This window comes from Polypterus senegalus, chromosome 10 (assembly GCF_016835505.1).
Source record: "Polypterus senegalus isolate Bchr_013 chromosome 10, ASM1683550v1, whole genome shotgun sequence".
Taxonomy (NCBI): Eukaryota; Metazoa; Chordata; class Cladistia; order Polypteriformes; family Polypteridae; genus Polypterus; species Polypterus senegalus.
The window spans coordinates 146,138,396-146,158,375 of NC_053163.1; the positions used below are offsets into that span (position 1 = coordinate 146,138,396).

General features: G+C 39.4%; 1 protein-coding gene and 1 long non-coding RNA gene across 5 annotated transcripts in view; both read right to left on the bottom strand.

Annotated features, from left to right (window-relative positions):
* Positions 1–6,001: 6,001 nt before the first annotated feature.
* On the bottom strand, positions 6,002–9,699 carry LOC120537798. Its single transcript, XR_005635391.1, has 3 exons — positions 8,716–9,699; positions 8,313–8,500; positions 6,002–7,167 (listed from the first exon to the last, which is right to left on the bottom strand). It is a non-coding gene; the product is annotated as an uncharacterized LOC120537798 (long non-coding RNA).
* Positions 9,700–12,610: 2,911 nt separating this feature from the next.
* tpm4a (tropomyosin 4a) overlaps positions 12,611–19,980 on the bottom strand; it is a 62,169-nt gene continuing 54,799 nt past the window's right edge. For 2 of the 4 annotated variants that reach the window (XM_039767000.1, XM_039767002.1), the window contains 4 exons: positions 19,881–19,956; positions 19,695–19,757; positions 19,539–19,608; positions 12,611–13,117 (listed from right to left, as the gene is read on the bottom strand). In XM_039767000.1, coding sequence (XP_039622934.1) covers positions 13,035–13,117; positions 19,539–19,608; positions 19,695–19,757; positions 19,881–19,956 — 292 coding nt within the window. In that variant the 3' untranslated portion in view covers positions 12,611–13,034. Of the gene's footprint in view, positions 13,118–18,780; positions 19,024–19,538; positions 19,609–19,694; positions 19,758–19,880; positions 19,957–19,980 lie in introns of those variants that run through there. The other 2 variants (XM_039766999.1, XM_039767001.1) reach the window with 1 other exon arrangement.

Genomic DNA, 19,980 nt, shown 5'->3' on the forward strand with positions numbered 1-19,980 from the left:
ATGACCTGTTATGAAGTGCCTCAAGTCCTCAATCATTGTTCCGCTGCCGAAAAAATCCATCACGAACAGTCTGAATGATTTCCGCCCAGTGGCACTCACATCTGTCATCAAGAAGTGCTTTGAGAAACTGGTGCGGAGTCATATCATCGCCTGCCTGCCAGCAGACCTGGACCCATTTCAATTTGCTTACAAAGCAAAGAGATCCATGAAGGACACTGTGGCCACAGCCCTTCATGCTGCCCTGACCCACCTGGAGCAGCAGGGGAGTTACGCCAGACTGCTCTTTGTAGACTTCAGCTCGGCGTTTAACACCATCCTCCTACAATGACGACTGGTGTCCAAACTGGCAGATCTGGGACTTCCATTACTCACCTGCAGTTGGATTCTGGACTTCCTGTCTGGTCACTCCCAGAGGGTCAGGCTGGGTCTCCGCACATCCACTGCTCTCAGCCTCAACACTGGGATGCCACAGGGTTGTGTGCTCAGCCCGCTCCTCTACACCCTCTACACATATGACTGTGTCCCCACTCACCATAGCAACAAGATCATAAAGTTCGTGGATGACACGACGGTGGTCAGACTCATCTTGGGCAAGGAGGGTAGCTGGCATACAGGGATGAGGTGGAGCAGCTATCAAGAGTGGTGCACAGTCAATAACCTGCTCGTCAACACCACAAAAAAGGAGCTTATTACTGACTTTAAAACAAACAAAACTGTCATCCAGCCACTCATCATTGGCGGGGCCTGTGTGGAGAGGGTCCTGGGGCCTCATGTATAACGCCGTGTGTAGAACTCGCACTATAACATGGCGTGAGCACAAAAGCCGAAATGTGCTTACGCACAGAAAAATCCAGATGCAGGAATCTGTGCGTACTCCAACTTCCACGTTCTTCCGCTACATAAATCCCGATCAGTGTGAAAACTAACGCTCGTGCACGCGCTTTATGTAACGCCCCAACTCCTCCCAGAATTACGCCTATTTGAATATGCAAATCAATATAAATCGCCCTTAAGCGCAGCCTTCTGTGAAAAGACGATGGGAAAAGCACGGGGGGAAACATAAGAATTTCAGCGAATACCAAGTGGAGGCAAAGGAAAAACATACTATTTGTTCAAATAAACCGTAGTATAATCAACAAAAGGAAGTTGATCGAGTGACATAGCGTGTTGGAGAAACTTGAAAGCTCACATCCACAAAATCGCACAGTGCCAGAAATAAAAAAGAAGTCACATATCAAAGTCGCCGTGAAAAGCCGAGTTGTAGCCCACCGTCTGAGTGTCATATGAAAGCTTATTAGGGTACAGAGAAAAAAGGCACACAGTGGGGAAAAGCACGAAATGTCAACTTCAATCTCGACATTTCCACTTTAATCATGTAGTTTATTTTGTCATTAAAGTAGAACATCATAAACTTCATCTTAAAATCGTTTAATTAACCAGTTTCTCAAATCACATTGTAATTAAAGTAGCACGTTAAATGCTTTGTTTTGTATTTGATCTTCTATGTGCTCTGTGTGTGTGAATCACTACTTGCTTCTTAAACCGGCTCTCTTCCTCCAACTGGACACAGAATCCATTACATTCGTGATATTACAGCTCTCTGAATAACTAAAATACTGAGATGTATACGTGATGTCATTTTCATGATGATAGGAGTTAAAGCACGTCATTAAACATGGGTTTCACTTGATGAAATAATTTATTGCAGCAGTACTCAGGGGCTCTAGGCTTGTGGTGGCCCTGGGCACAGGAAGAATCGGTGGCTCCTTAGCCCGCCAATGTCAGTAAGGTAGCTTATCACGGTGGATGGCCACGTCTGTTGCAGACACTGCATAGCCGCCTCGTGCTCATGACACAAGCATTTAACTTTTGCCGAAATTTGTCGCTGTGTTTTTAGCTGTGTTGTTATTTTCTCTTTCTGTTTTATATTCAATATATATTGGCGTAGCGCCACTGCAGTCAGTGCTTTTCTTTCCCCAAGTAACCGATCGCCACACAATCAGCTCTGTAATAGACGTTAAGCCATCTGTAAGCTTAGCGCCGATTCTTCAAAACGTTTAAAGAACATTGAAATATCTTCGTAGTACATGTTTAATTATTCTATCCTTAAAGACACTCCCAGTGAAGAATATAGATTATTTAAATGAAGTTAAAGTTTTATCTGTATAATTTAACAAACATATTTTGCTGCATTTCACCTTAAAAATGATCTCGTCATCATATGTAAATACGCGCTTTATAAAGTGGCTCAGGTTGTGCGATATTATAACTGTAGTGCAAGTTTACAGTGAGGTGATTGTACTTATAAGTCCTAACAGTTCTACAAGGTGCAATTGATTGAGTGCATTTAAAGTTCTTGGGATGAAACTGTTTCTGAACCGCGAGGTCCGTACAGGAAAGGCTTTAAAACATTTTGCAGTGGCAGAGACAGCGTGTCCTTAATGCTGTATACCGATAATTCTCTTTCCGAACAACTGCTGCTGTGATTCACACTCAGATACAGTGATATAAATACTCCGAGTCGTGCAGTGAGTAATATGGAAAAAGATGATCCGCTGTGGCAACTCCTAACGGGAGGAGCTGAAAGAAGAAGAAGAAGAAGAAGTGAGAGTAACAACGCTAAAGCAGTTATGGTATTTGGAATACTATGGCTGTTCCCTGGACCATTATATTGTTACGAGTTAATTACAATCAGATGGATTACACTAATAAACAATATGCGGTTAGTTTCTGTGTATTTATAAAGTTGCGTCATGAAAATAATGAGTAACCACACAGGAACAGTAGCACTGCTTTGACGCTGGGTGCCGCCAGTTTGCAAAACCGAGCAGAGAACTTGCGTACGACAAGGCATGAGGTACCGTGGAAAAGTGCGTGGCTTTACGCCAGGTGTAGGTTTTATACATCGCGATTTGAACGTGGAAAAGTTCTTACGCAACATTTCTGTGCGTACACACCGTTTATACATGAGGCCCTGGTGTTCAGGTTTCTGGGCATTGAGCTGGAGGATGACCTGACCTGGAACGCCAACACCAAGGAGCTGCTGAAGAAGGCGCAGCAGAGACTATTTTCTGAAAATCTTCAGAAAGAACCATCTCCCCAAAAATCTGCTCCTTGCCTTTTATCACTGTTCCATCGAGAGTGTCCTCACATATGGACTATATGTGTGGTACGGCAGCTGCACTTCCTCAGAAAGGAAAGCGCTCCACAGGGTCGTCAGGACAGCGGAGAGAACAATTGGCTGTACCCTCCCCACTCTGGAACAAATCTACACCTCCCGAGGCTGCAAAAAAGCAATAGACATTTCACAGGATTCATCACATCCTGGTCATTGCCTCTTCCAGCTTTTGCCATCGGGCAAGAAATACAGAGCAGTGAAAACCAGGAGAAACCGCCTTAAAAACAGCTTTCATCCAAAAGCAATCATGGCCTTGAACTCCGAATTAAACTGCTCCATATCATTCTCTCCCAATGTGCAATATAGACCTTAAGTCAACAAGTGCAATTTGTATATTTTTAAAGTACTTTTATTACTATTCGGATTGTTATTAGGGCGGCACGGTGGCGCAGTTGTAGCGCTGCTGCCTCGCAGTTAGGAGACCCGGGTTCGCTTCCCGGGTCCTCCCTGCGTGGAGTTTGCATGTTCTCCCCGTGTCTGCATGGGTTTCCTCCGGGCGCTCCGGTTTCCTCCCACAATCCAAAGACATGCAGGTTAGGTGGATTGGCGATTCTAAATTGGCCCTGGTGTGTGGGTGGGTTTGTGTGTGTCCTGCGGTGGGTTGACACCCTGCCCAGGATTGGTTCCTGCCCTGTGTTGGCTGGGATTGGCTCCAGCAGACCCCCGTAACCCTATGTTCGGATTCAGTGGGTTGGAAAATTGATGGATGGATGGATTGTTATTATTTTCTCTCTTCTTGCCATTGTAACTCTTATGCCTCACACTGAGTCGACTGCACCTTCAATTTTTTTGTCCCTTTGTAAAAGTGACAATGACAATAAAGATCAATCTATCTTTTACCTTCTTGAAGCAAATCCAGGTTTGCTAGGCTATTACTGTCCGCCAATGTATTACAATGAACCAAACAGACAAAACAGGGTCAGCAGATATACAGTATTTTCTACATGAATTTTATGGCAGCCCTCACAAACTAACATGCATTTTACAGTCAACACAATAAAGAAAAAAGTGCAGTTATACTGGGTTAAAAAACAAAAATATACGTGAGGACGAAAGAAAGATAAAATCATTACCTAGTCTGATGAAGTAATCCGTCCTTCTTTTATTCTTGTTCTTTTGGCTGCTCCCGTTAGGGGCTGCCACAGTGCATCATCTTGTTCCATATCTTCTTGTTCTGTTACACCCATCACCTGCATGTCCTCTCTATCACATCCATAAATCTCTTAGGCCTTCCACTTTTCCTCTTCCCTGTCAACTCTATCCTTAACATCCTTCTCCCAATATACTCAGCATCTCTCCTCTGCACATGTCCAAACCAACGCAATCTCGCCTCTCTGACTTTGTCTTCAAATCGTCTCACTTGAGCTGACCCTCTAATGTCCTCATTTCTAATCCTGTCCATCCTCGTCACATCCAATGCAAATCTTAGCATCTTTAACTCTGCCACCTCCAGCTCTGTCTCCTGCTTTCTGGTCAGTGCCACCATCTCCAGCCCATATAACACAGCTGGTCTCCCTACCATCCTGTAGACCTTCTCTTTCACTCTTGCTATTACCCGTCTGTCACAAATCACTCCTGACACTCTTCTCCACCCACTCCACCCTTCCTGCACTCTCTTTTTCATAATCCCCATTACTCTGTACTGTTGATCCCAAGTATTTAAGCTCATCCACCTTCGCCAACTCTACTCCTTTCATCCTCACCATTCCACTGACCTCCCTCTCATTCACACACATGTATTCTGTCTTGTTCCTACTGACCTTCAATCCTCTCCTCTCTGGAGCAGATCTCCACCTCTCCAGGGTCTCCTGAACCTGCTCTCTACTATCATTACAGATCACAATGTCATCAGCAAACATCATAGTCCACAGGGACTCCTGTCTAATTTTGTCTGTAAACCTGTCCATCGCCATTGCAAATAAGAAAGGGCTCAGAGTCGATCCCTGATTTAATCCCACCTCCACCTTGAATGCATCCATCACTCCTACTGCAGACCTCACCGCGGTCACACTTCCCTCGTACATATTCTGTACAACTCTTACGTACTTCTCTGCCACTCCCGACTTCCTCATACAATATCACAGGTCCTCTCGAGTCACTCTGTCATATGCTTTCTCCAGGTCCACAAAGACGCAATGCAACTCCTTCTGGCCTTCTCTATACTTCTCCATCAACACCCTCAGAGCAAACATCACATCTGTGGTGCTCTTTTCTGGCATGAAACCACACTGCTGATCACTAACCATCACCTCACTTCTCTTCCACTACTCTTTCACATAACTTAATGCTGTGGCTCATCAATTTTATCCCCCTGTATTTACTACAACTCTGCACATCCCCTTATTCTTAAAAATCGGCACCAGTACACTTCTTCTCCACTCCTCAGGTATCCTCTCACTTTCCAAGTGAAACAATCTGCTTAAAAACTCCACTGCGATCTCTCCTAAACACCTTAATGCTTCCACAAGTATGTCATCTGGATCAAAGGCTTTTCCATTCTTCATCCTCTTCATAGCTGTCTTTACTTCCTCCTTGCTAACCCTTTGCACTTCCTGATCACATCACAACCTCTTCACTCTCTTGTTCTCTTCATTCATCAGCCTCTCAAAGTACTTTCCATCTGCTCAACACACTCTCCTCACTTGTGAGTACGTTTCCATCTTTATCCTTTATCACCCTAACCTGCTGCTTGTCTTTCCCAGCTCGGTCGCTCTGTCTGACACTCTTTTCACCTCCACATTCCTTCAGAATAACTCCTACCCCATTTCTCCTCCCATCCACACCATGATAGAACAATTTGAGCCCCCCTCCGATCCACCTGGCCTTACTCCTCTTCCATTTAGTCTCTTGAACACACATTTTGCTTTAGACCATTTCTTAATTAGAAGCCATTTATTGCTGCAAAGGCAACAGCCTTTTGTTGGTATTCATTTTCATGAGCTCCTTTGTTACGTTTCTGTTTTTAAGCAGCTGCATTCAATTTTTGTTTTCTTAATTTTGTAACCAACCACCAATTAATAATAAGACACAAATGACAAAGGGACCACCAGCTCCCCAGATAACTCTGTCCCATTCACCTGATCGATGCCTCACCACAATCTGATGGCAGTGGTCTACAGAGAATTCCTTGGACTTCATGGGTTGGTGTTTGTCCATACCTGCGATGTGAATTGTGAACCTTCGATACACAGTGTGGACACCAGGGGGCGCTCCAGCTCCCCAAACCACCAACACAAACAGGCATGGACACAGGCATAAAAGGCAAAGAGTCGTTGTTTATGGCAAACTCTTCTTTATCACACATTTCCCACCACCACAGCAAAAGTATAATAAAGCACAAGCACAACTCTTTGTCATCGGCTTCCTCTCTGTAACTGCCTCCTCCACTCTTCCTCCCAAGCATTGTCAACCTTTCTCCCGACTCTGGCTCATCCCTGTGAGTCAGGCATCTCCTTTAATCTCCCACGCAGGAGTATTTCTAGTCTTCTGTACATGTGGTCTGAAAGCACTTCCAGGTGACATTGCAGCCCCATGATGTAGGGCTCTCCAATCCCTGCAGCACCCCCTGGTGGCACCAATGGAATCCAACAGGGCTGCATTGAAGAACTCCATGTCCCATGATTCCCTGTGGGAATCTGAGGCACTACTGCAACCCAGGCGGGGATGCAAGCTAGCAGTCTGGGGGAGATAATGCCCTGTGCACGCTCTCTCTCCTGGTCCTTCCACCCCAAGAAAGTCCCAGCTGGGTAAGGGTGAGGACGCAGGCCATCTCCCACAACATGTACACATGAACCTTTCTAAATGATGTCCAATCAATGAGATTTACCAAATGTGGGCTCCAATCACACTCTAGAAACATTTAAATGAGACATAAAGCAAACAGGATGGACTTGAGCAACAACAACAACAACAATTGATTTCCTGTATAGCCCAAACATCACATAAGGAATGATTCAATGCGCTTTAACGGGCCTCCCAGGCTTGACTCTCTAAGAAGAAAAAGAAAAAGAAAAAAGTAGGTAAAAAAATGGAAGAAATCCACACAACTCTGGAATGTCACAGCAAAGGGTCTGAATACTTCTAGGAATTAGACATTTCAGTTTTTGTTACTTAGGAAATCTGCAAACATGTTTTAACTTTGTCATTATGGGCAAACAAAGCAGATTAACCATTTAAAATGAAACTTATAACATCATAAAATTGTGAAGAAAGTGAAAGGGCCTGAAGGTTGTCACTTCAGAGATCTTCTTAATCAGGCTCAAAATAAGTTTATTATGAAAAGCAATTAAACAAGAAGACTAAGGAGTCAGCCAAAATGGATAAATAGGAGTAGTAGTTAAAAAAGTAAAACTGAAAAGATTACTGTTTAATAAAAATAAAAAAGATAATTCTGACATAGAGGAATACCAGAAACTACAGTGAGAGATGAAAAAATCAGGAGTGCTCTCCCCACGTATACTCAGATATGGGGACGGATATTTGAGGAGTAAACTGCAAGACAATGATTGTATTTTTATATGATGTACATTAAAGAACCATTAGCAACAAATCAAATGAGTAATATATTGAAAAATTATTATAAAAAGTAAAGTTGAATAAATTAGAATAAAAGGTAAAGTACCATTTCCGGAAATAGCCCAAAAGTTGATAGAAATCTACATTTTGTACCCAATACTTGCATGCAAAATCTGGTTGACTTAAGTGAAAGTGTACTCAGGTTATCGTGTTTACACACACAGGCAGACAAAAAGACAATTCCAAAAATGATATTTTCAGACTTGGGGAGGTCTAAAACGCTGAGATTCATCAAAATCTTGAAATCAAATTTTGGGACAATTACAATACTTTCCCTATGAGAAAGTAAATCAGATTCAGGGAGGTCTAAAACATTGAGATTCATCAAAATGTCGAGGTCGAATTTATGGACAGTTACAATGCTTTCTCTAGATTTCGTGTACGAGAAAGTAAAAAGCATTTAAAATGTCAAAAGAGAAACCAAAATAAAAATGGCCAAAACGGCAAGTGAACAGCAAACATTTTTTTCAGTACTACCCCAGTTAAAAAAAAAAAAAAAAAATTGAACTGAACAAATATTTCACCCAAGAACTTATAAAGGGAGACACAAGCAGAATACCTTATGCAGAAGTAAAAACAAATTCTCAGAATGCTGACAAAAAATCGAAGCCCTGGACCGGATGGGATCTTGCCAATTGTAATGAAATAAATCAAAAATGTCATCTATAAACCCTTATTAGGCATATTGGAGTGGCGATTTTAAAAAGAAGAAACATCTGGGGACTCCAATCTTCAAAATGAATCCTGCTAATTACAGAAATAAGACGTATTAGTATACATCATGCAAAATTTTGGAAACTTACTGTACAATAAGAACCAAATTAGAAAATGACCTAAACAAAAATAATATTCTAAACAGCAGCCAGCATGGGTTTATGAGAGGAAGGTCCTGCCAAACCCATTTTCTAGATTTTTTTTTTAAATCAATAGTTAACAAAAATGAAACATATAACAAAATTTACTTTGACTTTCAGAAAGCCTCTGACTCTGTCAATCCCACACCAAAGATTCATTCTGAAATTAAAAGCTGTAGGCATCAGAGGTCACCTGCAAAACTGGATCTCTAGTTGGTTAACCTGCAGGAGATAAAAAGTACAGGTAAGAGGAGCATGAAATGAGGTCATCAGTGGGGTCCCTCAGTGGTCTGATTTTGGACCATTGCTTTCTTCAATTTATATTAAGGCATTGAGTTTGGCCGAGTTAATAAACTTGTGAAATTTGCAGATGACACTAAATTTGGACGAATGGCAGACACTGAAGAGACAGTAAGAAGAATTCTAAAAGAACTGGACAAGCTTCAGAATTGGGCAAACACCTAGAAAATACAGTCTAATGTAGAAAAGTGCAAAGAGTTACACTTGGGCAAAAGGAAAAATCAATTACAAAAGGATTTAGGGGTCTATGTTGATACATTTTCACCAACAAGGCAATGCAGAGAAGCAATTAAAAAGGCAAATAAAATGTTAGGTTACATCATAAAATCTATTGAATTTAAGTCAAGGGATGTTACGCTCAAACTATATAAATGCACTAGTGAAATCACATCTGGAGTAATGTGTGCAGCTCTGGTCACCACAGAACAAGAAACACATAGCAGCACTTGAAGCTGTGCAGAGGAGAACAAACAAGTGCATCTCTCAGAGCTTAAGGACGTGTCCTAATGTGACAGACTCGGGGAATGAAACTTGTTTAGTCTCGAGTGGAGGAGACTGTGTGGGGACCAAATCCAGATATTTAAAATCCTCAAAGGCATTGATACGGTTGATCCAACAACATTCTAAGGGTGATTCACATACTCTAGGACATCAGTGAAAATCAAGGGGAAGTGCATTTGCTATAAAACTGAAGCCGAACAGCACTTCTTTAGCAGAGCCTTGTGACTCAGGAACAAACTACTGAGACATGGAGTTGAAGCAGAAACCTTGACAACCTTTAAGAATCTCCTCAATGAGATTTTGGGACAGCTTAGCCATTAGCTAAACAAACAGGCTTGATGGACTGAATTGTCTCCTCTCATTTGTCAAATTTGTAATTTTCCTGGACCCACTCTATTTGGAAATGAACGCTTTCCCCCTTGGAATGTAGAATGGGCAGAGTGATGGCTCTGTAGTGAAGGATCTATGCTGGCATCTAGAGGATTGCCAGTTCAAATCCCATTGCAGTTGGGACATCACAAGATGTTGTTGCACATCTCACATCATCCCACACAAACCTAGTAAATTTAATGGCAGACTCTCAGTGCCAAAATTAAGTGTACCACAAATTTGCTTTGCATTTCAATGTAGTTAACACATTGGATTGCATTTAATTTTTGGTACAGCTTTTCCATGTCAAATAAAAACATTAAAGAAACACATTAATGTTAAAATATATCAAACCATTGTTGGATTTCTTGTCAGTTTGTCTCCAAAGGGGAGTCAAAGGGTATCAGCAGCTGGGGTAACAGAACAGGGGTGGGCAATGTCAGTCCTGGAGGGCCGCAGTGGCTGCAGGGTTTTGTTCCGAGCCAGTTTCTTAATGACAAGTCAATTATTGCTGATGAAGCACTTAGTGCCCAAGTGACATTTTGAGGCTTCATTTTAGTGGTCTCACTTGTTAAGGTTCCCCAGCCTTAATTGCTTATTTCACTCAAACATCTGCAATCCCTGTTTTAATGGCTCCTTATTAGCAATAAGATGCAAATTATAAAGGTGCCAGCAGTTCTCCATCTAACTTATTTCCATTTACACCTCTGTGGATTCATTAGACACTATTTGGCTTAATAAAACACGAGAAAAATGTGACAATCTGAAAATGATCAGTTCTAGGCTTCAAATCATTTGGATGATTTCCTCGGAATGGAAAAAATCCACTATATAAGAACACAAAACTGCAGACTAACAAGCCATAAAATTAAACAAAGTTTGAGATTGGCAAGGATTGGTTCCTAATTAAGCAAATGGGTTGGAACAAAAACCTGTAACCACTTCAGCCCTCCAGGACTGACATTGCCCACCCCTGTTCAAGAATGTTAGCCATATTCACATTCCCCTTTGCTGCACGTTTGGACAACCCCGTATTAGGGTGTTCAGAGGGAAAAATACTGGATCAGATCAATTATAAGCAATCAAAGGTTTCCAAAGTAATCATTTTGTGCCTGCTATACTGAATCGCCAATAGAGGGCAATCTTGAGTTATCCCTTAGTTTAAAGTGACACCAGACAGGCCAAATTTACTAAACATAGATATCTGAACATCACACAACTCACACACACACATTATATATAGAGATATATATATAAATAAATATATTATACACACACAACAGTGTTTTATTCACAAGAAGAAACATAAGGTATAAAACCTCTGGCTGCACCACATAGCCTAACTAGCATGGCCCCTTGTCCTTGTCTATTGGGTGGGGTTCCAAGTACACATAATAAGCCAACAGTTACACCTACCACACCTTCTGTACTTTTCTCCCACCTGCAGTCAGACATTAATCCAGCTGACCGCCACACTTAACTTTCAAAAACACCACTGAGAATAACTCCTGAGTCAGGACTTTGGTGTATGGAGATCCTTGTGCTTGTTCTCCTGACACTACACCAAGAGCAGTCCTGTAATTCTGGACTCTTGCAACCTTTAAAAGGAGCCATTTAACTGTCCCAACCACAAAAACAGGTAGCATGGAGACATTATCTTTATAATTACCTGTGCTTTTGTGGAAATTTTATTATCTATATCTTGGGCTTTTCGTATGGACCATTACTTGTGACAGCCCATCTACATTGGCAGGGTTGTACAAATCTGTTCTGCCAGTGGGCAATCCACTAAGGCATCTTACACCGTCAAGTATTGTCCACAATTGCCCAAGATCATGATCTTCACCTGGACTGTGTCCTCCTCCATAACTACTAGTCAAATTCAAATCTCTGCTCCTTGTTTTTATTGTACAGCAAAAGGTATAAATATACAAGCAAAGGTGAAACAACTGAAATATAAAGTACTAGAAGTAGATTGTCGTGGACAGAATATTCTCAGTTCCAACATGTCAAGTGAATCTAAGTACACAGTTAAATTACAGGAGTAAATGATTTTAAATGGCAGAACACAGATGGTCCAAGCCATCTAATGAATCAAGTAAATGTAAACAATGTTGACCAATAAAAAGCTTGTTGGGTTTGTTTCTATATACACTCACACTTTGTTCTTACACATATAAACTGTAAGCTGCTTTGGATAAAGCTACTTTTAAAAAAAAAAAAATTTAAATGTTACGGCCAGAGTTGGAAACAGGAATGGACTGCAGATTAAAGATAAAAATGAAAAGCAGAGACCAGATTCAGGAACAGGCACTAACCAATAATCAATTATCTTGAATAACAAACCAAAGACTGGATTGGAAGCAGAAGCTAAAAACAAGAATAAACAAACAACTTTTTTGTAAAAATTTATTAGATAGAAAGCTAAGAAAGGTGAAGTCATTTTTAAAAATATAAATTTTAAGGGATACAGGCATAAGACCGTCTGACAAACTCACAAAATGACACAGATGAACAATATCAATGTAGACTTTGGTTTTGAAGCTAGTTTCCCCAATTTTGAGCTGATGAAAATGAGGGCCTGCCACAACTACACACCAACAAACAGGTTAAAGAACCACAAGGATAGTCGTCCCCCCCATTATTTGATGACAACTCTCCGTGAAGGCCTGCACAGTTGAAATGAAAAAATTCTGAATGAGCCAACTAGCAACTGGAAACATAAAATGTAATCAAATTAATCACCACTTCTGGGTTTCATTTCAAACTCATTTTGGAACCATGGAAGATATAAACTTCATTTAAATGTAAAGCAAAGTCAATTACAACAGGCTTTCCTCCAACAAACCCTTTATATATTAAAAAAAAAATAAACCTGTTACAAATACTGATCTTCAACTATAATGTACAGTTGCATCTGTATTTACACCTGTACAAGAAAATGCCAGACTTTACCCACCCACTGCTCAAATGACTCTTTCATACATCAAAATTATGTTTAAATTTCACAAAATGAAGGGAATACAATGGGGCAAATAAGGGGTAAAAGCAAATGGTGACAGCACAGGAGGGTGGCAGAAACAGAGCGTGACTTTCTTAAAATGTTGCAGTGGCAGGCAAAAAAAAAAAATAAAATAAAGAGCAAAATTGCAGGTTCCTTCACTCCACCGCCTGTTGTGGTTACAGGAACGAGAGGCTCCCTGGTGTGGAATAAATGGAAATATCCATGGAATGTTGACCATTTGTTTGGTTTTGGTTTATAAGCTATTGAGTTCTTGTAGTGTCTGGTCCAGGACTTGATGCATCCCCAAGTTCTCCTCTTTGGCACTTGATAATTTTTCTGTCATGAAACAAGAAAGAGCAACATTTTTACAAAATGCATTCTTATTGGTTACTCACATGCTGCTTTTCAACTGCAAAATAAAAATGATAGACTTCATACCAATTAAAATTGACAGCAATTTCGAAGACCGCAAACAGATTGTATTTTTAATTTCACATGACTTTGTATAAATTATCAGGTATCATGAAAGATGTACTATGAATGTATAAAAAGGTTTTATGAATGTTCTGCTTCTGGTGCCACTCAAAACATTCATCATAAGCTATGTGGTGTATATTAATAGATTTTAAATCTCCCAATCTCTCTTCAATTACAGTTCTTCCCAAAATGCATCTCTCTCAAAAGCTTGATTTTTTTTTTTTTTTTGTACTACTTTAAAGCATGTTACACTAAATAAAACTGCCCTGGTGAGTTCAAAGGCTCCTTTATGTTTCATAAAACCCTACCAGTTTTTTGGCCAAACAAAATGAATTCCAGACACCTTGATAGATTGTATTTAAACTGCCCTCTTTAATATCTGGGCTGGCAGTTTTTTTTTTGGTGCCAGAATCTATTTTACAAGCTTACAGCTTTCAAGTTCTAGGAATCAAACACCATGCCGGTTGAGCTAAGAAACCTTTCCTTGAATTGTCATCATTCACAAATGTATCCCTTTACAACATTTATCACAGATTGTGCTATTATTCGCAGTATTTTCCTCCTGTACATAACTTAACTCTTTCAGGGTTGATGTCGACTTTTGTCAAAAGGAGGAGCCAACTATGGTAATCGACTGTAAACTGTGACAAAACCTACTGTTCTGTTTTAGTTGGACTCTTGTTATCTGAAGGAACGTTAGATTCATTGGTTTGAACAAGATTTCTTGCGCTCACGTGACATCTGGTGAGACCCCAAAGCGAATGCGTAAAGCAAAATACTCCACAGACGACATTTTACGTATTATCTCTGAACTGGACCATGACTTGTCGGACTTCGATTTTGATACAAGTAATCGAAAACGAATGTGAGGTTCCAGCCTCAGCCGATTGGTCCCCAGATAATCGTGGTACTGACAATGTTCACCAGGTAGAAACCACATTGCAATGCACTGCGACCGTGATCTCTGCTGCTGCTGCCCCAGCCACATGAAGACAGCCTGGCAGCAAACCTGCTGCACATTCTTGGAAAACTGGCAGCCATAGCATGTAGCAACAGACGTTTTATGTTGATTTCTGTGTGAAACCATTGCTTTTCAGAAACTTTTTTTGAAAACATATTCAGCCCTCAAAGAGTTAAACATACATTTCACATGTTGGTGAAACAGGATCGTGTTGTGTGGTAATGGTTGACAATGCTTACTCTACTGGACTACTGTACCAAAAATTCTGCTGATGCTGTAACTGCCTTGAATTGTAATTTGGAAAAAAAAGTCACTGGCCATCTTTATATTGTTATTTAAGTTTGGCCACAGTATAATTTCAAAAGCTCTTGCAGTGATATACTATACAGTGGTCACTAAACAGGCATGTGAAGCCCTCCGATTGGCTAAAAGATTGCAGATTTTTCATTACACTCATGTACATTTTTTGTTTTAATGTTGAAAGATCTGGGCAGCACTCTGAACATTTGTGCAACGCAAAAGATTTGTTGTGCCAACCGAACAGAGTTTGGATTATGATTATTTTTTTATATATATATATATATATATATATATATATATATATATATATATATATATATATAAGTTACCAAGAAGCACCATGTTGAGCACTGTCATGTGTATTATTAATAGGCTGAGAATCTTGTGAAGGTCAGAACTCTCTAAAAGATATCAGAACTGTATGGATATGAGAACTCAGGGAAATTTTTTTTTTTGTGGGTTTCATCAGTTTATTATAAAATGTATGTAATAATAATTTCATTTACATAGCACTTTTCTACTGTTCTCAAAGTACTTTAGACAAGTAGTGGGGTTGGCACTTCAACCACCAGAATTGTGTGGCATTTTCCCTGGATGATAGGACAGCAGCCATTAATACCCACATATGTTCACCACCCATTTGCAGTTAAGTAGTGAAGGGATAAAAAGGAATTGGTCAATAAGGGACAGAATGATCATCCATGGTAGGCAATTTAGCCAGGACATCAGAAAGAACCTTACTCTTTTCAAAAAATAGCCAAAGATCTTTCATAACCACAGAGAGTCAGGACCTCAGTTTTATGTCTCATCCAAAGGACAGCAACATTTTTTTGTTTGGTTTTTATAGCAGATTCTCTCCATCACTGCACTGAGGCAATAAAATCCACGAATAGACCAAAGGGTAAGCATCCCCCTGCTGGCCTTTCCAAACACAAACCTTCAGCGGCATTCCAAGCTTTTTCTAGTTTGTATCCCATTCAGATACTGATCAGGCCCAAATATGTTGAAATTCAGGTAGATTACCTGTTCTGATGTGTATGAAGACTGGCAATATAAATGTTAATGTACACACAGGTAGCAAAGAATTTTAAATTAACTATAGGTGTGTGTAGTGTTAGTAATGTGCAAACTGCAAAAAGCAACATAAAACACATAACCGATAATCCCTGAACAAAATACATTGACAAAATTCAGTCAAAACCCTCTATTTATAAAACTTTCAAGTTTCCACCGGCCAGATTTTCCATCAGCTCATCCAGGCCACACCCTCCAGACACACATGAACCTAACCTGCAGCTGGCTGCATGCTTCAAATTTTATGGCTGCGCCTATCGTATTGTTGATTTTACATACATGTGGATACAACCTTGAGAAACATGTTTACTTGCAGATTAGTCTCTTCACAAATGTAAACCAAAAACAGGAGTACAACTGAAATAGTGCTGGAGAGCCAAGGAGTGGTTAGTGAGTCAGCAATCCCAGCCACAGGGCAGTCTGTCACTCACTTTCTTCTCCTCAACCATGACCAATGTCCGCCCTTTCCTTTTTGATGGTAGAACCATTTGTGATTAGCTCTCAAGTTTTAGTCTGCAATTAACTATTAGTCACCAAAATAGACATTTGCTTCAATTTCTATCCTCTGCAAAGCTGCAGTTGTAGACAGGAATTGAAAGTTTGAAGAAAAAAAAGCTTCTGAGCTTTGTCTAGCTCAGCTGTGACCACTTAATACTGAACAGAGCAAAGAGTGCATGAATCTGTGAGTTGGTTTGAAAGTTCAGGTTGGGTACTGCAAAAAGGTTTCTCTGTATACTATCACTTGGGGTCATCAATATCTTAAAACATGAGAAAAATGTAAATATACAGACACACACTTTCTTATTTAGAGCATCAGCTAGATGCAAGATTTATCCTGGGGCATTGTCACATTTGAACGTAACCTTTAGTTTTTGAAGTGTTCTTTCTTATACTTTTGTGCTTGAAACAGCACAAACGTTTCTGGATATTCAGTTATTTAACATCTTATAATAAACTGCTGTGGGATACAAGTCACACTGAGGTGCAATATTTATATGCTTGAGGTAGCAGTTGTAGGAGTTTCTTATTTCTAAAATGGAAAACATCACTTGCCGTATATTATATGTAAGGCTGCAAAATACCACAGTGAAATTTTCAGTTAAACATTCTTAATATTACTCATCTTTACGGACATTATTTCGTACATTTCGATAGTGGCCTTATTTTCAAATACTGTGAACTTCAGTGTGATGCATGATGACTTTCTTTTCTATATGGTTGCAAACTCAAGGAAATATGACAGCAATAAACTATGTTTTTGACATACAGATTACCTTACTTAAACATTAAAATTTATACTCCCTCACTGTTGATGGTATCCACCCGCTACATACAGTATGTATACTTCAGCAACGCATGGAATATAGAGGAGCAAGTGGAACAAATATTCCCACTTAAGACACTTATTCCAGAAGTGTAAAGACGCTCTTGTCAAAATGCCATGTAAATTATTTCAACTACAGAGGACCCTTTCCACTAAAGACTTACTCCACTGTTTTCTATTTGCACCTTTATTTTTTTTAAGAGAAGGGAGAACCTTTAATGATTCCAAATTTTCACGTGCATTTCTCATTTTTCAAAATAAAGATTAAGAATCTTAGAAAACACATAAATAAGCACAGAGTTAGAAAAATAAACAGTGATAAGGATGTTGTGACAATACTGTACCTGTAATTATATTCATCTCTTAATTTCAATGCAAATTAAAGCACAAAACAAACAGTTGACAACGTAAACCAGTTTTGCAACTGCTGTCTGAGCTGTGCATGCCTTTCCACATCAGTATTAAAACTGATTTTGTTTGACATTGTGTATGTATTCACTGTATCTGCATGTAAATGCACACTTGACATAAAAGCTCAAACACCCTCCCCCAAAGTTATGATGCTTACTGGATCGATGTGCCATTCTGATATGTTACATTCAGGCTGCAATGCACTTCAAAGAAAACTTATTCTTGTTTGTGCTATTAAAGGAGAAATGGGGCCCAAACCATTTAAAATTCTCAGAATAATAATAATAAGAGCACACAGGACTAAAGGTGTATTAGAGAGGAAAGGTCAACAAACTGAATGCATGGTTTCACTTGTATAATTTAGTAGACATGACTTTAAGGCAGTACACATCTAGTTAATACAAAATATTTTGTCACCATAATATGAGAAGCAGTTGAAGAAACAAACAAGCTATGCTGAAGCATTGTAAATATTTTGGAAGTCTCTATTTTGTAATAATAATAATAGTTTTTACTTTTGATTTAGCTTTGTATCATCTTTTATAACACACACTCCTACCAATTTATTAATTTATTCAACTCACCCAGACAGGGAGCCCCAACCCATTTCTAAAAATATATACAAGGTACACACCCACCCAGGACGAACTACCAATGCAATCTAGGATATACCCAAAGGGACACACTTGCACTCACAATGGGATAACTGCATGGTCAATTGAGCTAATAGCATTATCTTTGGAGGTATAAGCATGGTTAGATTGTATAAATGTAACATTTTGATCATCACAGACTGGAGATGAACATGAAACTCCAACACTCATATCTCTAAATCTTCCGTAATAACCCAATTTACTAAATTATTTATTATGCATTAATGAACAAGTACCTTAAGCATCAAATGTACTTTATGGTATAATTAATGCATATTTATACAGTTAGACAAGTAAATAAAATACCTTCAAATAAATGCAATAGATATACATTATCTATTGTTCATTGTTATATTGTTCAAAAATACTGGCACAAACCATAAAGCCAACTACTTTACCATTGTGGTGTTCAAAACAAAAACAACTTTAACAAACACTACTGGTTTGATGAAGCCTCATGCATATGTAACTAAGCATCCACTCTCCTACCCACACAATCAAAGATCTGAATATTGGAGGGCCATTATTTGCTCTTTAAATAACACAGCCATCTATCCACCATTTACAAACCTTGGAGGAAGCCTGTATTAGAGGTATTTTGCCCTGTTCATGACACGTGTGCTGTAAGGTGCACTGTCTCACACACCCACACCAACTGTTACTTAAAATAACAGGTCACTTGAATGCAAGAGAAAAAGGTTTGACCATACAAAATTTAGTTGAATTTATAATAAGACACAGTAAGGAAAGCTACAATGGAACAAATTAGTACTTTATTTTTCCTTAAAATATAATTCAGTTTTTTTTCTTTTTTTTTCCTTTTAAAACAGAGACAGAAAAGTGAGCCAGAGAGGAAAAAGGCACAATGGTTAACAGCCAGAGCCCTGACAGAATTGGGAACTTAGAGAAGAGCTTCACAGGGTATGAGAGAGAGGCAGAGACAGATAGATGAAGAGCCTTTACAAGGAGGTCATGTCATTGAGGGCGTGATCCAGCTCCTCGCTGATTGCTTTGTACTTCAGCTTCTGAGCATATAGTTCATCTTGAAATTTGAAGGGAAATGTTCAACAGGAAGCAGGAACAGCGAAGTGACAGAAGAACACATCAGTGAGGAAGGCAGAAATTAAGCAAGAGGAAGAAACAGGAGAGAAACAGAGAGGTTAAAGAGGTATGAAAGAGTCTGTTCAGAACCCCATTCAAAACTACACTGTAAAGTCTGACACGGTTTGTAATTACCAAACTGAATTATTTCAGTCAATATAAATAATGCACAAGGGATAGGAATAACCACAATTCTTGTGCATGGTCACCAACATCTTCACAACTTTAAAATTGCCTTAAAATACTTGAGAGCCACGCTTGGAAGAGGCTTTACAAACAAAACTACTGCAAATAAATCTTCACAAGATATACTGATAAGTATAGGTTTTCAATTAGGCAATATAAAGACCATATATAAATTGCGACAATTTATCAATTGTTGGATATATGATAAACACTCTAGAGATGACCAAGTAGCACAAGCTCAGCAAAAAAAAAAAAAAAAGTGTCTCATACCTTCCAGGTCATCAATAGTCTTTTCCAGTTTGGCTACTGTCCTTTCTGCAAACTCAGCGCGGGTCTCAGCCTGCAAGGTAATTTAACAAGATTAATGCTCTCTTAAATAGGTATTATGCAGGATTCTCAGAAAGTTATATGACATAGCTGACGCACCTCTTTTAGCTTGTCACTGAGGACTTTTATCTCCTCTTCATACTTGTCTTCTTTTTCAGAATACTGTGAGGAAAGTGAAGAAGCAAATGCACTGTTAAAACTGGTGGTGGCTCAATACTAACTGAACTACTAATTACATCAATAGAAACTTCTAAGATATCTTCCACCATTCCGGTGTGCTCTTACTTTCTCAGATTGGGCTTCCAGGGATTTCAGGTTGTTGGTAACATTCTTCAGTTCTTCCTCCAGGTCACTGCATTTCCTACAGGAAAAAGAAAAATTTTAT